The 20,520-nt window shown below is 44.2% G+C and overlaps 2 protein-coding genes across 7 annotated transcripts; one reads left to right on the top strand and one right to left on the bottom strand.

Annotated features, from left to right (window-relative positions):
- Positions 1-200: 200 nt before the first annotated feature.
- LOC118311742 (serine/threonine-protein kinase OSR1) lies at positions 201-9,534 on the bottom strand. Its single transcript, XM_035635828.2, has 17 exons — positions 9,236-9,534; positions 8,504-8,616; positions 7,309-7,417; positions 6,104-6,245; positions 5,474-5,529; positions 5,201-5,310; positions 4,970-5,071; positions 4,258-4,391; positions 4,084-4,132; positions 3,922-3,987; positions 3,662-3,784; positions 2,446-2,481; positions 2,136-2,285; positions 1,942-2,047; positions 1,778-1,846; positions 1,306-1,370; positions 201-1,189 (listed from the first exon to the last, which is right to left on the bottom strand). Exons 1-17 carry the CDS (start codon positions 9,303-9,305, stop codon positions 1,115-1,117), a joined length of 1,575 nt encoding a protein of 524 aa, XP_035491721.1. The 5' UTR covers positions 9,306-9,534; the 3' UTR covers positions 201-1,114.
- A 1,851-nt stretch (positions 9,535-11,385) lies between these two features.
- Positions 11,386-20,414, top strand: plcd1b (phospholipase C, delta 1b). 6 transcript variants are annotated; one of them, XM_035635822.2, is made up of 15 exons: positions 11,386-11,578; positions 13,315-13,473; positions 14,186-14,414; positions 14,586-14,715; positions 15,061-15,289; positions 16,540-16,741; positions 17,223-17,367; positions 17,460-17,612; positions 17,743-17,895; positions 17,987-18,146; positions 18,273-18,389; positions 18,549-18,727; positions 18,818-18,950; positions 19,401-19,550; positions 19,759-20,414. In XM_035635822.2, the coding sequence occupies exons 1-15, from the start codon at positions 11,401-11,403 to the stop codon at positions 19,848-19,850; spliced, it is 2,409 nt and encodes an 802-aa protein (XP_035491715.1). In that variant the 5' UTR covers positions 11,386-11,400; the 3' UTR covers positions 19,851-20,414. The 6 variants fall into 6 exon arrangements, with proteins under 6 accessions (XP_035491715.1, XP_035491714.1, XP_035491718.1 ...); XM_035635821.2 differs by having other exon boundaries at positions 13,315-13,503; XM_035635825.2 differs by lacking the exon at positions 11,386-11,578 and adding an exon at positions 11,591-11,753 and having other exon boundaries at positions 13,315-13,503.
- The last annotated feature ends 106 nt before the right edge of the window (positions 20,415-20,520 follow it).

Genomic DNA, 20,520 nt, shown 5'->3' with positions numbered 1-20,520 from the left:
TTATGTGAATACTTGATAATAGGGCAAGTTAGACCTTACAATGGGACATATGAAAAAAAAAAAAAGGTCGGGGTAAAGTGTCTGTCTGTTGGTGTGTAGTGTTTTCTCTTTGTCGACATGCTTAGAAGATTAAAATAAAAAATCAGTCCTCATTGGAGGTTCTTAAAGGGGAACTGGTTCACGCTTTACGGACTCCGTTATGAGGTACAAGCACAATAAGTGGTTTTATTCATCCCAAGAGAAATATTATTAGCAACTTGTGGTCACATACGGTGAAAATAACAATTGCATAGAACAAGAATATGAGGAAGGTCTCACTGTGAAAATCATTATGCCATTAATACGTCAGGTAACTACGGACATGAGAGCAGTTACAGCCGATCTGTGTCTATGTTATCGACTTCAGCAGTGCAGTCAATGCACCTTGACGTTTTTAACTAAACCACCGCACACTGATACTGTCGAGTCCTTGGTCTTATACAGTAATCTGGTAATTTTCAAATAATATATGGGATTCGTATAATTGTTTTTTTTTTTGATTTACTGGATAGATGTACAGAATACACCACATAATCACACACAGACTTAAATTTCCACCAATCACACTGGTAAAACCCATAGTTTGACAAACTAAGGCTGACTTTACTCTTTTCAATTTCAGTGTAGCATAAAGTGCCATGTAAAGGTGACGGAACACTCTTCTCGAAAAAATTTGTGGCACAGTTGATTTAAGGAAAACAAAAAACAAAAACAAAAAAAAAGGCAATCACTTCCAGTACTTGGATTGTGCTTATGTATGAAGAGGAAGAAAACAAAGAAAAAAGAAAGGAGTTCATATAGTTGATTGCATCCGTTCTCCCATTTACTGTATAAGCGCACTGTAAACGTTTTAGGTGTGATTCCTGTGATGAACTGAGCCTCTTCTCAACGTGGTCCTCATGCATCCTGCAGTAGTGTCACACTCCTGCCAGCTTCATGTCTCATCTTCTTCTTCTTCCTCCTTCTCCTCCTCCTCCTCCTCGTCGTCTTTGGCAGTAGTGGTTTCTTGGAATTGACTACAATGCAGCTGAGCAATACCATTTGTTTCTGTCCCTTGCTGCTGGCTCTGCTTGTCTTAACTGATGCTGAGTTGAGCGAATCCAATGAGTTTTACGTCATCTGGAATTTCAGACTCCTCCACACCAGATGCCTGGGAGACGGGGAGAAACATATAAACAAAAAAAATCCATGATCGTATAAACCTGTAAAATATATATTTTACACATCGGGGGACAGAAACCTAATTAGTTATGTCTGTTCACTCACCAGCTTAAAGGTCAAATTTTTGTTGCTTTGAGGATCGTCAACAACCTTTTGCAAGTTGGCAGCAACTAGGGAGAAGTTTAAAAAAGGCAGAGTTGACAACATCAGATGACCAACTAGTGTGAGAAGAGATTTAATGACTATTTCCAAGTTATGAAGACCATGTGCACACTATAAAATCATACACTGGACATATTTAGGTCCTACATACAAGTTGTTTTGAAACGCTTTTTTACATTTACTACAAACCACATATACTGAACATCCTTTTTTCAAAGCATTTGAGTTGTTTATTTCATTTTGAATATATGAGCTTGCCTGAAAAGACTTGCTGGAAATTAATCATCTATCACATCTGACAAGTTTTTATGCTTTTCAGAGATAAATGAACACCAATGCAGTGAATTGACTTAATCGGATAAATTCAGATGCAACTGTCAAGATCCCACCCTGTGGTGCCCCTTCTTTAACTTACCGATGACCAAGTCCCTCCCATCCACCAGCCCGGCTGAAACCAACTCCTGAGAAACCCCGTCGGCAGAGTCTGGGGGGTAAAGAGGGGAGAATCCCAAAACAAAGACATGAGACTGGAGTGTTAAATCGCGCATGGAAAAGGCGGATCCAGGCGATCATTCCTACCTCTGCCGGTCATGAACTCAAAGCGGATGTCATTGAGTTCCTTCTTGGGATTCCTCAGTCTCAGGACGAGGCTGATGGGAACCGTGGTGTTGGCTGCAGCTGGGTCCTGCAACAGCAACAGTAAAAAAGGAGTTATTGGGTAGAAATACTGGTTATCACGAGCACATTTGCACTTGAGCTGACCAAGCACTCACCTGAGCGGCGGGTGCATGAGAAGGGCTGGCCATTTGCGTGGGGGCCTGTGGTGGGAGGTCCTGTCCCGTCTGGCCCAAGATCGCGGGGCTCTCGTGTGCCACACCGGGTGGCTGCAGATGTCCTGTGGAGCCCTCTACTGGCGGGAAGAGCTAAGAGACACCAATTTGCAGTTAAATCGGCAATTGTTTTCAGTTTTTATATGAATGAAAAAACACAACAAAAAAAGAAGACACACACATAAGACAGTCATGCAGATTGTGCTGTCAAGGCATCACGATAAATCAAGATTTTCAGGTCATGTCCACTCACCTCCATATTCTGGGAGCCATCCTTCACTCTGGGCGACTGCAGAATGGACATGACAGATTGTCAGGATTAAAAACATGCAATTCTCCTTTTATCCCCCAAAATGTATAGACTGATGGAGCATTACAGGATTGAAAGAATTTGACACAAGGTGGGTGACATTAAACACACGGCTTAACCAGAAACACAGTTAAGTAAACAGACAGTACAATCCGACACCCAGACACAAATTGAATGTGAACAAAGGGAAGTTATTTGAACAGGAAAACTGAGCAGGTGGTTCAGGTCAGGTGACCAAATTCTCCTGAGGCGCGAGTTCTGATGCCATGATTCCTATTTAATCCAATAGTGAATCCAATGTTATTTTTAACACAAAAATGTTCTCTCTTTTTAATCAGATTTAATGATTAGAATTCTTCTAACCAAGTAAGACTTTTTAGTTGCGACAAGGAGGAGTTTTCCCCTCCACAGTCGCCAAGTGCTGGCTTATTGTGGGAACTGTTTGGTTTCTTTCGATAACAATGTGAGGTTTCAACTTAACAATAGCCAATTTCAGACAAACTGAAGTCCGGACATTTTATTTTATTTTTACAGAGGCTGTACGTGACAACGCAAATGCTGCTCCTGACATTTTCCAGACCTTTTCCTGAAAGTCCCCTTATAAAATCTCCAGTGAAACCATGTGAGAATACAGCAGGAACATATCCGGAGGATTCACAGTGGGCGTGCTGATGACTGTAAACAAAAACACTGGTTTCTGCAGCGGAATTATCATCGTGGCAATGGCACCGTCCTGCCTCCGCCATGCTCTACCCAAACGCCACAGAACGTTTTGGAAATTATCTTGTTGGCGTGAACGCATTAGAATCGGACAATATCCCGCTGCGTTCGTCATATGCGAACAACAAACTCAGGAAAATAAGTTAGTCTAGTGCCTTGAGATAAAGCACTACACAAATAAAACTGAAATCAATTCAATAACAGAATCAATGCACAATAAAGGCAAACTGTTGTCAGATTAAGTGTGGGAATTAGTCGTTTCTTGGTCGAGAGATGAGGCCCCCACAAAAACAAACTCTGGCTTGGCTTGAAAACCAGTAATACGACACCGCCACCTGCTGGTTTAAAGGATACTCTGCGCACCGACAATAAACAGTGAGGTGGCCTTATAAAGTAAAGTGGATTGACTCTGGGCAGATTCAGGCATGCAGAGTCTCACCCGCAGAGCCGCCACAGCAGCTTTGCCCTCCTCGCTCTCCTCGTCCAGCTCGTCGTCACTCCACTCCCAGCCCCCGTCCTCCGTCTTGTGAAGGCGGCCACTTGAGCCGGGCACACGACGCACCTACACAGTTTGTTTTTAAAAAAAGCCATGTAACACTTAATAATTATATCATACATAACTGGAACACACCCTGGACAATACGCCAGTGCACAGCCACACAATGTTGTATATTTCACAATGCTTTAGTAATGGCAGACCTTTTTTGATCGCTCTGTTATTGTCGGCCCTTTATGTAGAAGCCTGTCCTGCAAGTACTCGTTGTTCTGTGACAGAAAGACAAATGTTTATCAAAGGAACTTACTTCTCTTTGAAACATGAAGAAATATTTCACATTTGTCTCACACTGATGCAGGGCTCACCTTGGCTTTCGTGAAGAATTTGTGCTTCAGCAACTCGGCAGCAGTTGGCCTAAATAGGAAAGACACAAGGCTCCGTATTATATTCATTAAACAACTGGGGAATCTACTGGAAGGCAAAACAAACAACTTTAATCTGGCTTTAAAGGCAAAAAAAGGGTTTGGGTACTAACTGACCTCTTTTCCGGATCTCTATGTAAGCACAGGGAGATCATCTTCCTAAAAGACTTGCCGTACTTCTTCACCATCTCCTTATCTGTGATGCCGGTCTCCAGACAGGGAGGGTCATTCTGCAGGGTCAACATCAACACCTGCAGGCACACAAAAGACCCTTTATTAAAGGCCCAGTGTGTAATTTTTGTAATTTTCTGGTGGCATCTGGTGGTGGTGAAGTTGCAAACCACAACTAACCTAGGAACCGACAGGGGACACAGTATGGGGGCACACCTCTGATTCCATTTCTGGCAGCCCTTGAAATTCAACGCGAATGCAAAGTATTCTGGACCGTTTTGTGCAACCGTATTCAACATGCCATAGCAAACATGCCGACTTACACGGAGGTCTTGTCCACCTCATATTTATAAACAATATAATAATTCTGTGAATAAGTTCATCTACATATTACAGACTGTAGCTTTAAATAAAGTTATAAAAACATTTTTTAAACAAAAACAGAAGATATCTTGTTTCAACAAACTGAGGACTGGCTAAGTTAGCTTCATAACTTTGCGCAGAATTAAAGATGTCAGCATTTCTATAAAGTGCTCCAATATATAACTACATAACTTTAAAATGATCCAAATGTGTTTTGCTTGAGCTGTTTGAAGTGTTTTTTTTCCCTCTCAAGTGAATTAAAGAAAATAGACATGGTGCGAGTCCAAACACTTACCTTCATTGGTGGGTATTTGTGATACGGTGCTGCCCCCGTGGCTAGTTCAATGGCTGTTATGCCAAAACTCCAGATGTCGGCTTTGAAGTCGTAGCCTTGGGCCTGTGGATTGAAAACAGAACCGAGTGAACAAAGCTGTCGGATCTTAGCTTTGTATCCCGAGTCATGAGGCTTTACAGAGAGAGGGAGTAGAGGCGGAGAAAAACGCTTTCGACAGAACAGGCCTCCTACCTGCTCCATGACCTCTGGGGCCATCCAGCACGGTGTCCCCACAAATGTCTTCCGAACCTTGTTCCTAGTCATGTCTCCTCCTGTTGCTAGAAAGGCACTCACGCCAAAGTCTACAGTGTGTGTGTGAGTGTGTGTGTGTAATTTTGAGTACATCAAACAGAAAAAAAGGATAAGAAATATCAATACATTTTTTAAATATTGACAGAAACTGCAGAGTGCAACTATATACAGTATGATTTGACAACCACAGTAGAAAAAGAGAAAACACCATACCAGCAATTTGCACTGAGCCATCGTCCCCAAGAAGAATATTTCCTGCCTTAACATCTCTGTGCATGAGGAGAGGAACGATTAAAATCATCATGTACAAGTCAGGTATCACGAGTCAGAGAGGAGTGGACGGTGCTGTGCACATTGACTCACCAAATGAACAAACACTAAAAAAAAGTTAAAGCCATGTCTTTGATCTGCTTCATGTCACCGCTTGATTTTATGTTTGCGCAAACTGGAGCAGATCAACCCTCCCTTTCTTCATTGGGTGAGTTGGCCACGGGCCTCTGAGCTCAATTGGCAGCTGCTCTGTCAACTGAACTTCTTTCAAAATAAATATATTTCTTTAAAGTCACAATGATGAGACCTAAAGAGGCACCCTCAGGAGATATCAAACAATTACACTCTTCTCAGTTGTGGTTCAATGCTCCTGGGAGGAACTTTTATGTAAATCAAACCTCCTTAATTATGCATTATCAGAGTATTAAATATTGAAGGAGCAAGGTTTAGTTCAAACTGCACAGTCATATGCAGTGACAAAAGGCCCAGTGTCTGAGTGAGACTTTATGGTGGGACACAGTAGCTACCAGGACACTTAGCAACATGTACAGAGATAACCACACAGTAACTCACCGATGAATCTGCCCGTTTTTGTGGAGGTACTCCAGCCCCTCCAACACTTCTTTCAGGATGCTGGCAATACTGGCCTCATCCAACACCCCGTTCTTGTGCTCGCCACAAGAGATGACGTGTTTGATGATGTCCAACACGGAGCCTGAGAGAGAGGCAGAGACTTTTTCTCACAAGACGTGCTGACCGTACGTTTAGTGAATCTACAGTTTGGCAAGAATGTTGAAGGCACACCGAGTGGCGTTGTGAGGCCTGTACTACGAAGCAGGATTTGCTGTTTAACTGAGGTAACTTCAGTTTTAACTCGCTAACCTGCTCTGGAGCAGGTTGAGTTTGTGATAACAGATCAAAACCTGCCACACCCCAACTACTGACCAATCAGATCACTGGAAAACCAGAGTCGTTATTCAAAAAACTGAAAGACAGAGAGGGTTTTTTTCCGCTGAGATTTTCAAAACTCTCTCTTGTCATCACTGCAAGGTTGCCAGCCAACCAGCAGACACTTCAGGAAGTTACTGCATTGGGCCAAGAAACTGTCCGATAAGTACAGCACATAGATTAAAGTAATGAGGTGTAATGTGTTTATTAGTGAGCTTGAGGAGAAAGGAAGACGGTTTTGCTAGCCTCGGACAGGGCCAGGCCAGCCTTTCCCCCTTGTGGCATTTTTTTATGCCAAAGCTAAGCTAATCATCTGCTGGCTGAAGTGAATATGAGAGAGATATGAGATATGGGAGTGGTTTACTCTTCTTATCAAATGCAGCAAGAGAGCAAATTAGCTTATTTCCCAAAATTTCAAGCTATTAATTTATTGCTGATCCAGGAAAACACACTTTTCTCAAACAAAATACTTAAAATAAAATAATACCACCAGCCACATTGAACGGCATAATAAATTAATGTCTAATAATTACAACAGACTTTAGATCAGGTCTAATACTGTAGTTTAGACTCAAGTGTTTAAATTTAGAGTACCTCACTATGATACAGTTGTGTTCTTTTTTTCAGCAACTAAATTTCGTGACATGATCTCGCTGAGGTTGTATCATCTCCGGCTCCATTTAAACTTCCCTGACACTTCAATCTAATAATGTAGCATGTAGAGCCTACTGTAGTTTTCATATGCCACATGAATTGTATAGTTATACATCTAATTCAAATCTGACCTTATTTGAGAGAAACGTAGGAAGGTGTGTCAAAGAAGGACTTACCACCGCTGAGGAGCTTCATCACCAGCCACAGTTCGTCCTTCACCACGAAGGAGGTATAGTAAGACACAATGTTGGGATGGTGGCACTGGCTCATAGCCTGGATCTCTTTCTACACAGTGAAAAAAAAAATGGCATAATGGGTCTTTCAAAGATTTCATCTCTTAAACTCGACACCCATTCAATAAAACAGAACTCAAAGTGTGGCTTGAATGAAATAAACCTGTCTTGCCATTAGTCATTGTTTACAGTGAAAACCTCCCTGTTAAACTGGCCAAAACCTAATTTAGGATCAGTGACTCAAGACAATGGAAAGACCTGGGTTACATCACCACTGGGTCACCAAGACAGTTTTAACCCTGCTGACAGGGAAAGGTGAATTCAGGACCTTGATATGTTATGTAAGCACTGAATAGGTGAAGTACTGGAGGACAGGGATAGTAACCGTATGGTGGTGTTTGCTGATAATATGTGAGATGATAAAGATGTCACAAGCAGGAGAGACATGGCTATACTGATTTTACAAACATATCCAGCTCTAAATAAAGTAAAATTAAATATCCCAACTTATTTTATTTTTTCTACATATTGTCCACCCTAAACAGTGTGTTGCAAAATTTGACCAGTCAACTAATGATAGGGGTGAATCACATATTACCATACATATATATGTAAAATGATTAAAGCACATTATGGCAAAATCCTGCATCTTGACCGTGTACGGTTGTAATGCAAAAACTTTTCTGTGACTTTCCACTTCAGTTCTATCTATGGTATATCATAGTCAGAGGCTTTCTGAACTATAAAAACATAATTACATGTTGAATGTTTAATATCATTATTTCAATAATGCATTGAAATCATTTCTATCATTTATCCACTGATTAATGTAGAACCCACTTGGTCGCGGCTATCGAGACAGGAAAGCGGCAACACAGAATTAAAAGTTGAAGGAAATTGGCTCATCTGGGTGTTTGGGGTTTTGTCAATGTGAATAACTCCATAATAACAGGAGAATGCCATTTGTTCGCATTTAGTTCGTCCTTATTCGGGTTTCGTTGGTTTCACCCAACTCTTGTACCAAAAGCGGTGGTTGTGATACCAAGCTTTTGATCCGTCTTTGACTGATCCCACCCCGACGAACCCACGGACAAAAAACATCTGGACTGCAGACGCACACTCTCCTATGGTCTCTTACCAGGAGCTCATCCATGCTAGTCTGACACTTTTCCAGGTTGATGCGTTTGATGGCCACCTTCTCCTTCCTGGGCTTGCAGTAAGCCGCCTGGACGACCGCAGTGGCTCCGCTGCCTATCAAGGGAGAGAGCAGCCAAAGCAATGCAGAGGTGAGATATGAAGCCTTTGACTTTTCACGACAGATTACAGAATGTGACAGTTTATCGAAAGTCTTTCGTGTACAGCGTGGGGAGGTGCTACATTTGCGGAGACTGAGGTCATTCACAGTAGATCACAGTACTGCACTTTGATGGATCGATCCACATATAACTGCATAGTAACAGGCGGCAGGTAGGTGGGGCAACGGACCCAGTGTCTTGGTATAAGTGAGGAGTGGTCCTACCTGGACCAGGGGACAGTACGAGTAGTTCACACCTTGAGCAAAAGAACACCACCACCCACCCCTGACAACTGACGGCTAGCTAACGCTAGTTAGCTAGCCGTTTAGCTTTGCGCCGTCTCGCTTTAGCTGGCCAACGAGCAGAGGACAGTCCGTGTCTCTGGCCTGGCCTGGTAGGGAACCCTGCCGGGCTGCGAGCCTCCCTGCGATGTAGCAACGTTGTCACGGCGGACTGGCCTTCCGTTAGCGAACAGACATCACAATGCTAGCGTGGCTAGCGGCGGTTGGCAGCCGCCGCCGTAAAGACAGGCTCGACGGGTTCGGGTGCTAGCGCTAGCATGCTAGGCTACTCACCGATAACTTCGTTGAGCTCGTAGTCGTCCCTGTCGATGGACCAGGGCTGGGAGGACTGGTCGTCTGCCATGGCGTCGCTGTTTGTTTGTAAAGCCGTCAACAAAGCTTCCGAACTGAGACGCTGGGTGGAATACTGCGTCGGCGGTTACTCCATTCGGCTCCGGCGATGCTAACCGCTGCCTCTGCCGCTGCGCTGACAACTCCTGCTGCTCGCTGTCAACACAACTTGACGCGCGACTGACGCATCGGTTTACGTGCGAGTCCCGGAGGAGGAACTGGGTGGCCGCCATGTTGAGTGTGGCCGGGGCTGCAGAATATCCGTACAAATTCCGAAATAGTCAGAAAAAGACAACATGCTGTTTCAAGTTTCAGTTACTGGGGAGGGTATTTACAGTTATTTCAAATATTTTACATATATATTGATTTTTTTTTTCTTACACTTCTCACTTGTAAAATTGTACCCAGTAGAGGGCGCTAATGTGTCCACTAAGAATGTGTCCTTTGAAATGTTCTCTCTTGTTCCGTCTGTCACGGGTGAAATTTGAGACCACGAGCCACAGTATTGAAACCGTGTACTTTGAATATTCCATATTCCATTTAGCAATATTCCACAAATATACTTTATAAGTTTAAAAAAGATCTGTATTTAAAATTGTAACTTAGTAAAAAAATGCTAGAGGAATGATTATGCAGAATAATGGCCCCTTGGTGTTTTTCAGTGTCTACAGCTAATGTCGTGCAGTAAAAACAAACAAAAATGGCTCTCAAAAATTTAAAATAGGAGTATAAAGCATGACTCAAGTAAAATATGCGTACTTTGAAATGGTACCCAATTACAGTATAGCCTACATGTTCAGTGCATGATAAGAGTTTATTTGTGCTTCTCTGAGATCTGGTGTCAACATAAACCCCCCAGGGCTTAGCATGTTTAATGCCACAACAGCGGCCTGAGCTGAAAGTATGAGGATGTTTGGGGGAAACTTCCCAAACTATGGCTGGTATGATATCAGTGGTATGTGAGGAAACAGCAGGGCCTGCTCTCACTTGTTCTCCGGCATAAGACGCAAACTTCATCATCAGTAGAAATAACACGTGATCCCTCTTTACAGTGTTTTTTAATTCAAGAGAAGTCGCTCTTAATTGCCCTGTGCCATAGTTTCCTAATGACACCTTGCCCTTTACAGGTTAGAATCAAGGTAAACCTTTTCTGAAAAAGGTACATTTCTCCTGAGAAAGGAATGCAAGAAGATGGAATGTGGAGCAGAGATAAGGATGTTTTCTTGCATTAAGGGATAAAGTGTAATGACAATTTAGTGTGCATTTAAAGAAAACAACGTGCTTCTTGTAATGTGTCTATGGCACTGATTCATGGATTTTTGGACAGGGGGTCAACCCTTGCCCGGAAGCTCAGCCCTTGATGCTACATTAATGCTCACTGATGCTGATGCTGACAGTGCGCTGAGGGTAAGCCAGGCCTGAAAGGGAAGTGCTGAGAGCCACAGGAGCCACCCAACACACCAGTGACTGCAGGACTATTATCCTGCCAAGGCCAGAGCTACGCATGAAAAGGAAAGCAAAACACACTTCATCTTTCCCCATTCAATGTAACCAATATGCTCAAGCTCACTGTCAACCGTGTGCACTTTGCAGCGAGCCAACTTTGTGTCTTCCTTCTTTTTTTGTTGTCGGACTGAGGAACAAGGTGGGCACCTGAAAAAGAAATTTGCCAATTGCCTCAGCAGAATGAAGCGATAGAAATAATGTGGTAGGAAAATTCCACACTGTATAAATATTACTCGTCAAACCTGATTACAATATCTTGAGGCTTGTGAGCGCTTCTCAAGTGAACATCCACTCCCTGTTTCCTCTATAGATAATTGTGTGCAGACAACAGGAGTTTAAAATGCCTTGAATAAAAAAAAGCTTTTGCATAAGTGAGCAGTTCATAATGTGGCCTGCTTTCTATGATGCCAAATCATAACACAAGTTGTCACAGAACTCATCATATAGGGCAGGTCTAGACCTCCTCCTGTCAATATCATCTATAGTGACTCATCACCACCATGAGCAAGCACTGGACAACAGCGGCGATGGAGAAACCTTGAGCAGAACCCTGCCTCCACAGAAGAATGCTGGTAGAGTCGAACATTGTGTCAACTAACCCCATGCGCCCGGCGACGGAGAGCTGCGTTCGAGGTGTGACCTGCCCTCTTGTGACATCAGCAGTGCAGCTCGCATGGCAGGCTTGTCAAACCGGTGTTGGAGGCTGCAGAGCTGACACCAGTTCAGACCGCGGGGAGAAACCCCACCTGTGTCCTCCGATTCGACTGAAAGCTGAAACAGGTACTGGTTTTTTTTGGTTAGTTTTTCTGGTCTATTTGCGCTCATGGAAAGTAGGAGCAGCTTCGCGTGAAACCAAGTGAAACGGCGTAAACGTAAAAACCTGACTGCATAACTGCAAACAAGCCAAAAACCCAGGGGAGGATGGAAATGAATGGGATCGAAAAGAAAAACAACGGTAGGACACTTTTTTGGGGTCATTTTGTCTGTTTGGTAGTGTGAAATAAATTGCCCTTTGAAAAAAATGTATAACCCATTGAATAAATAACAAAAGATTAAAGAACACACGCACATTGAAATTGTTGCTGAGACACTTTTGTTTTCAAGTGGACATTTACTGGGTTCGAATAAGAGCACCCGTGGAGACGGATTTGTTTAAAGTCTGCCCCAAAGGTGTGGCCCTGTAATCCTGCCTAGTTTCACCATTGCTGCAAGCACCAACAAGTTTTAGCAAAACAAAAAGTCTAACCCGAGTAGAAAGGAAACCAACTCTTACTGCAAACAACGATAAAAAGGGACTACATGTTTCACTTCTCGGCAAACAAGTGTGTGTGTGTGTGTGTGTGTGTGTGTGTGTGTGTGTGTGTTAGTTGACCTGTTTGCCAGCCTGGTCCTGTTTTATACACAGGCTGTGTGGCCTGGTGGGGTTGGTTAAAATCACGGCACTTTGGCAGTGTCGCGATACCACCACTAGATGGTGCTCTTGTATCAACTGTAGTGCACGTAGGTTCAGGCTGTACCGGTAAATCTTATACATTACTCCAATAAAACTGATGTTGTTTTGTGTGATTATCCTTCCCCAGTGAAAGAGCAGATTCACGTAGCCATATTTAAGATGTATTATTCTATTTTCTTCCAACTTAAAAAAACAACTTTGGCACCTGCCAACTGTGATTCTGTTACTTATTGAGCTTTTAGATTATTATCTAACCGGCAGCTAACGTGAGTTAAAATCAGTTTATTTAAAAAGCTCTCTAAAAATGGCGTTACCGTTGTCGAAAACGTGTCAACCGTCTCCCCAGAAATATCCTGTGAAACAGAATTTTCTAATAAAAATAATAAATGAAAAAAAAAATGAAAAAAGCTTAAAGCGGACAGCGGTTTTGATCCATGGCTGCTTTCGCCGAAACACACACACACACACACACACACACACACACACACACACACACACACTGAGGCGTCTGCCTGTCAGCTGACAGCCCGTAGAGATAGCGAGTGAACTTTGACTGGGCCACGCCCCTTCATGCACCTGTCGGTCGGTCGGTCGGTCCCGACGCCTTGTAAACAGTCTGGCAGCGCCTCAGCGCCTGAGAGAAGGAGGCATCATGAAGTGCCTGCGGACACAACCCGAACTCAGCGGCTCGGAGGAGCTACTCCGCCGCGCCAGAAGCCAGGAGGCGACGCAAATGAACGTGAAGCTGCTGGGTAGGTAGGCTGCGCTGCGCTCATCTGAGCAATGCCGTAGAGCAGAGGGAACCGAGGGGTTCTCCAGGGTCGGACGAGAGTAGAGAAAGCTTTGTCACAGCGCAGATCTCAGGTGAATGCGTAAAGATTGGGAAATTGGATGCTTTCCTTGCCTTGTGATTGTGGACATTGAAGGAGAAAGGTGGCTATAGTTTAAGGTTGGACTCAAATGCGGTTGTGTAAAATGGTGCTTACGTGCGGTTAGATCTGCAGATGTGTAATGATTTATAGTTTACCTGTTGAGTACAACTCTCTGCTCCCTGGTTTCCCAGGTATGGAGGGCGACCGAGACATCCAGTTCCTCCTGCAGGGGGGAGATCTGCTCAAGGTCCGCTCCCCGTCCTGGAAGAAGACCCGCTACTTCAGACTGCAGGAGGACTGCAAGACCATGTGGCACGAGTCCAAGAAAACCTTTAAGTCAAAGCAGACCTGTGAGTGCCGCCCCAGCATCCCACCTACATGTGTGTGAGAACCTGCCAGCAAACACTTCTGTACCTCTCTCTGGTGTTGTGGTGGACACACGTGTGTGTCACACACACACACACCTCTTCTTTGCTTTTTTAAAACTTGTAATTCTCATCAAACACATATGTGTTTTCAGTGCTGATGCGTGCAACGGAAACCATCTCCTCGTCAGGACAGATGGAGAGTTTCAATCGTGGATTATAAAAGCCAAGGGTTTACAATGATACAGCTATAAAAGATTAATGCTGTATGAAAGTCCTTGGTATTATCACACACAACTGTGTTGCTCATGATAGCCGTGATATGTTTTAAGGGTGTGTTTGTCTGGATAGTGATTTTGTGCGGGGGAGTTGTTATCGACGTCCATAAATGGCTCTCATGTAGTCACAGTCTGATAACTGTAGTGTATCGTGATGTCTGATAACATGCAACCCTTGAAGCTGCATCCAAGAGCACTCTGCACTTTAGTGACAAACCTCAGAAAAAAAGCTAAATATGAACTTGTGATGTGACGTCAGAGTAAACAGGAGGCTTGTGTTTACCAAGCAGGCTGGTCTGTGATGCTGAAAGATACCAAAAGTACAAAAGAGCTGCCCACTATGGCGGTGAATACCTTTTTTAAAACAAAATATAGTGAGCGCAATTTTACGCAGGCAGCTTTTTTCTTCTCGTCGTCAGTCTCCCTCGACGATATCTCGGCGGTGAGAATGGGCCGACAGTCGGAGGGTTTGAGGAAGTACACGGAGGAGCAGGTGGAGGGCCGCTGCTTTTCCATCATGTTCAAGGGGCGCCGCAAAAACCTGGACCTCATCGCCAGCTCAGAGGAGGAGGCCAAGCAGTGGGTCAACAGCCTGGAGAGAATCATCTCCAACATTAGCGACCTCAGCTGCCAGCAGAAGACGGAGCAGTATCCTTGTCATGATGGCATGTGTGGTCCCGTCAGCGGGTCTGCAGCCTCGAGGATTCATGGTTCCCACTTCATTATTAGTGGTCAGACCACCTCAGCCTCCGCCAGGGCACATGGGGTATGAGTGAAAAATGCATACATATCCAATTCCTTACATGACAAACTTTTCAGTTGGATTTTCACCTGCCTGAGGAAAGCAGACAAGAACAAAGACGACAAGCTGAGTCAGTCAGAGGTCAAGAACTTCCTCCGCCTGATCAACATTGACGTGGACGACGACTACGCAGACATGATCTTCCAGGTGAGGCCCGCAGAGCTGGAAATGACACCTGGAAGAGCACACTGCTGCAGGTTAATGTTTATCCAAAGGAAACCATTGAACGCAGAAATAGTTGAGAAAAACATTGAGAGGGGAACAGTGTTATCATGATGTGTAAGGTACAGTCCAACTCTAAGGATTTGTTCCTAAGTAAACTGCCCGTTTGAAAAATGGAAAAATAAATGAAAAGTCAAACTATGATGATAAAAAATATTCACCCTAATTCCCCGTCCTCTCAACCATAGCCCCCTTTTGGGACCAAGTTCACAGTACAGCTGGTTCAATGTAAATGAAACCTTTAGTTTACCATCCTGTTCCCTCGTGCAGAAATGTGACACATCAAAATCTGGATACCTGGCCGGGGGAGAGATCGAACATTTCTACGACCTGTTGACCCACCGGGAGGAAATCGACGTCATCTACGGAGAGTACGCGAAGACCACGAGCTGCATGAGTCCCGAAAACCTGGTGGAGTTCCTGATGAAAGAACAGAGAGAGAAGGCGACGCTGGCGGACGCACACGCGATCATCGAGAAGTACGAGCCGGACGAGCACGGTCAGTACTCTGAAACTGAAATGCAGTGTTTTTTAGTTTCACGATGTTACTCCGCAGTGTGGCGGAGCGGTGGCTCTCGACCCTGGTCTCTGAGCACCACTGCTCTGCAGGGGTTCTCTCATCAGGGGCTGATTCTCTGCGGGGGTTTCCACGTTGAATGCTCCATAGCGGCTGGTAGAACAGGAAACCAGCGTGTTTCTAGTATATATTTATTGTATTTTGTATCTTTTATGTTTTAACTAATATTAACAGCTTATATGTATTAGTGTAGAGATGATTATCTGTTTCTTCCATTTTATAAACACTTTTCATCCTTTAAGGATGACCCTTCAGAATCACCAATGTTATTTTTCACAGTCACCCGGCACTAGTGTTTAAAGTTTAAAAATATTTCCCCGAGAGGGAAATGTTTGACCAAAAGTTACAGCTCTGTGGGCGGGACCTGCCGCAATGCCAGTGTACCGCACTGGTGAGTAATTGTAGATTAAACGGCCGTAACTATTCAAAGCGTAGATAAAAAATTAAGAGAAGTAATGTGTAACTTCCAGTAGGAGAAGTTGGCTTTAACTCCTAATGACAGATACACAGCTAACCAGTCACAAGTATTAACCTCCAAGATACCTGCCGTTTGCAACAAGAACCACTTTATTCTGGGATGTTCGTGCATAGAGAGAAGAGTAATACGTCACACGACTGTATTGCATGCATATACCTCGACTGCAACATGTAGAGTCAGGGTTGTCTAAAGCTGTTTTCAGACATGAACTCCGCAAAATGTCTGAACATTTTTAATCCACATATGAAGAACGCAGCGGGAGCTTGTCACAACAGCAGGAACATTCCCGGAACATTAAGGCGAGGGGTGGCGCCCTGGTAGAGCGGTCCAACCAGAATCCTCTGGAGATTTTCCTGCTGTATTCTCAAGTGGGCTCGCTCAGACTCAGGGGCCTGCCGGGAAAAAGTTCCTGAGCAACATTTGAGGACGTTTGCGTTTCTCACATACACACCCCTCCCGGAAAAAACCCGGGGAAACGTTCCGACTTCAGCGCATGTCTGAAAGCAGCTCAAGTGAAAGAGGGCAGACGATAATTCAGACTCATTAAATTGACTCACAGTCTTGTCAAGGATCTTTAATCTTGATTCCAGATAAGAGAGGGAACCGGATCCTCTTAAGGGAGACGGCGTCAGGTTACCGTTGCTCTGATGCACCTCTTGCCTCATCAGCCGCCTCACCCCTTGTGCTCTCTCAGTCAAGGCGAAGAAGCTGCTGTCCAAAGACGGCTTCCTCATGTACCTGCATCACCCAGAGGCCTCGATCCTGAACCCAGATCACAGAGAGGTGCACCAGGACATGAGCCAGCCCCTCAATCAGTACTTCATCTCCTCCTCGCACAACACCTACCTCATGGAGGATCAGCTCAAAGGGCCCAGCAGCACAGAGGCTTACGTCAGGTAACGGCTCTCGCCCCCCGACCTCGAGGAATCTGCCTTTGAAGTCGTTTCCAGCCTGTAGATGTGTATCCAGCCAGAATCAAACCACTGTATCAAAAAAAAGAAAAGAAACATAAAAGTGGGAAAAATGTGGCTTGTCAGAAAAGTTTTTTTCCTCACTGGTCCAGGCTCTACACTTTACCAGCACTTTCACCCAATGTATGTATTTTTACATAATTCTTGCTTCATATATGTTGAAGCAATAATAATAATAATAATAATAATAATAATAATAATAATAATAATAATAATAATAATAATAATAATAATAATAATAATAATAATAATAATAATAAAGAGTCCTCTCCTGTGAACTGCTGCACATATACAAGCTAAATTAGTATTTTAACCATCTGTCGCCATGGTTACTGTGGGAGTCCCCTCTGGCTGCTGTTTCTTAATATAGATGAACAGCCACTAATCCTGTGTGTGTGACTCTCAGGGCTCTGCTGAAGGGCTGCCGCTGTGTGGAGCTGGACTGCTGGGACGGCTCGGACGATGAGCCAGTGATCTACCACGGCTACACCCTCACCTCCAAGATCCTCTTCAAAGACGCAATCAAAGCCGTCAAGGAGTACGCGTTCAAGGTGTGTGTTTCAGGGGAGCATCCGGTACGTTATTCTTGTATAGTTCCCGGTAAAACAGACGCGTCTGTCTCTTTGTTTTCTCTTTTCTTCAGACGTCCGATTACCCCGTGATCCTCTCCCTGGAGAACCACTGCAGCGTGGAGCAGCAGAGAGTCATGGCCCGCCACATGAGCTCCATCCTGGGCAGTGCACTCGTTACCGCTCCCATGGGCGACGGCATGCCTGCAAATTTCCCATCTCCTGAGGTTGGTATTCACTCTCGTATGTATTTGTAGATTTAATTTTTGTCCTTTGAAGAAAGATTGTCCTAATGATACCAGTCGCTTGCTTTTCTGTGCTTGTGTGTGTTTCTCGTGTGCCTGCGTGGACTTTCAGAAATTGAAGGGGAAGTTCATCATCAAAGGGAAGAGGTTAAACAAACTGGAGGCCATATTTGCCTCTGAGGAAGCGCCGGCCGATGAAACCGATGTGACGGAGGAGGAGGAGTCAAACGATGAGGACGATCAGGAGGAGGAAGAGAAGAGAAAGGTGGGAGTCACACCAAGGGAGGGCCAACGAATGAATGGATTAGTAATTTAGGTCATTTTTACTTAACCTTTGGATTATGTTTAATGTGTAGAAAAAAAAGAAGCAGAAACTGGCGAAAGAGCTGTCGGACATGGTGATCTACTGCAAGAGCGTCCACTTCCACGGCTTTGAGGACGCCGTTAGGAACCTGAGCTTTTACGAAATGTCATCCTTCAAGGAGGGAAAGGCCATGAAGCTGGCAGAGGAGTCAGGTGAGGAAGACCCCGGGCAGATTGCACTCCTGTGTCAGTGTCTCTTATCCGTTGGTACTAAATGATGCACTTTAACTTCACATCAGTCCATGACTCTTTATCTTGGTGTTGATGTGCCGTCCACAGCGAATGCCTACATCCGGCATAATGTGGACAAGCTGAGCCGCATCTATCCAGCTGGCTCCAGGACCAACTCGTCCAACTACAGCCCTGTGCCTTTGTGGAACGCCGGCTGCCAAATCGGTACCTACGTCCAAACACGAGCGGGGAATAACTAACTATCACGTGTACAGTCCACTCTGATAATGTTGCAGCACTCAAAGGAAAAACGATGTTGGACAAATTAGAAAGTTGATTTTAACAGATCACCGTCCCCGAGTCATCTGAATAATTCCTTTTCAGTGGCCCTAAACTTCCAGACGACGTGCCCAGACATGGATGTGAACCAGGGCAGGTTCCTGGTAAATGGTAGGAGCGGCTACATCCTGAAACCAGCCTACATGAGGGACGTGACCACGGAGTTTGACCCCATCACCCTGACCCGAGGGGACTGGCTGAAGCACAAGACGCTCCATGTCATGGTGATTATTGTGAACACATGCTGTAGAAATCCTGTTTTTCAGGACAGCTTTTTAATCGGACATGATGTATATCCATCCACCTGCCAACAGGTTATATCAGCGCAGCAGCTCCCCAAAGTGAACAAGAAGAAATCCTCCATAGTCGACCCGCTGGTCAAAGTGGAGGTGTACGGAGTGCCGGCTGACGTCGCTGAGAAAGAAACCAGTCCTGTTGAAAACAATGGTACCTTTCCTTTCAACATATACATATACTGTACGTGTGCATGTTTATATTGTACCTTATTAATCTCGACACAGTTTATAAAAAGGCAGATGTAGAGCATATATTTTACTGTACCGTTTATGCCTTTTACCTTGTGTTTGAATTATGTCAAATTAAAGGTAAACATCAGAATGGTAACTGGTCACTGGTAAGACTCGCTCCTTGTTGACTCCTGCTCTGCTAACACTGTGTGTTTGTCTATCAACAAGTAAAACCACCGCTGCGTGCGTCTAATGCAATCACACCCTCTGGGGATTGTCAAAATGCATTCTGGGAAACATTGCGAGTCTTGCAAGTAGACAAAGCAGGTCAAAAGATCAGAGAAAAAACCCTCAGGATGTGAAGTAACGATGCAGGAGGGCCGTGAAACATCACATTACTGAGGGAACACGTTTCCGTGTCTTGTTTCAGGTTTCAACCCTTCGTGGAATGATACCTTCCACTTTGACGTGTACGTGCCGGATCTGGCATTAGTGCGCTTCCTTGTGGAAGACCACGACTCCACGTCTGACAATGAGTTTGTCGGACAGTACACGCTTCCGTTCAACAGCTTGAAAATGGGTGAGTTCGGCTCCTTTTCCCGCAACCCAATGATTTAGAAGCACTGATAGTTCTTTGTTTTCACTCTTCCCCTGAATGAACAGAGATGTGAACTATCTGGTCTCTGCAGCATAAGAGAACTCAATTAAAAAAAAAGGCTGCACAGAGAGCTCTTCGTATTTTTTCTTTTACTCATCACTGACTGCAGCCGCGTTGTGCTCCCACACAGGATACAGACATGTGCCTCTGCTCAGTAAGAACGGAGACCGCCTCCCCTCGGCCGGACTCTTTGTGCACCTCATGGTCGTCGATGCCAAGTGAGACATCACCGACTGACACAAGCCTCTGCAGGACGCTCGGACCTCCGCTACACACCAGGGGCTAAACCTTTTTAATTTGGTTTTATACTTCTTCTTTTTTTTTCGCTATGTAGGTTTAGTTCACATCTTATTGGCTTATTCTCAAGGGGACAACGGTCCCAGTCAAAAGGAAAGATCTCCAACTGGAAATGAGATGTTACAAACACTAGGTTTGCTTGACTTCAAAAGACTTCAGATCAATAACATTACACAGTTACACACACAGTTACACACACACACACATACTATCCCTGTTTTAATTGCTTTGATGAGTTGTTCAGTGTTCCACTTTTGATTGAATTTTCTTCCAAAAGCTTGTCCCTCATTTCTGCTCAGTGAACGTTTTTGTCTATTTAAATCTTTTTATTCAAATGATCAATTTTATGAATTGCTGGAGAATCATACGCCTGTTTTCATCAGTTATTTTAGTCAGCAAGTATGATTATTGTTCGTGTAACATCATCTTGGATCACTGTATCTTTTTACAAATCAAGATGAAGATAAAAAAGACAGATTTGATCACAAACACCGGTCTCAATCTTTTTTTTTCCCACACGGATCAACTTTGCACCTGTAGTCACGGAAGACTGTTAAGCTAAACTAATGTTGCTCTGTATTTTATGAATGCACAA

The sequence above is a fragment of the Scophthalmus maximus genome, chromosome 5, assembly GCF_022379125.1.
Source record: "Scophthalmus maximus strain ysfricsl-2021 chromosome 5, ASM2237912v1, whole genome shotgun sequence".
Taxonomy (NCBI): domain Eukaryota; kingdom Metazoa; phylum Chordata; class Actinopteri; order Pleuronectiformes; family Scophthalmidae; genus Scophthalmus; species Scophthalmus maximus.
Note: the sequence above shows the minus strand (reverse complement) of the source record. Positions and strands in the feature narration are given on the sequence as shown.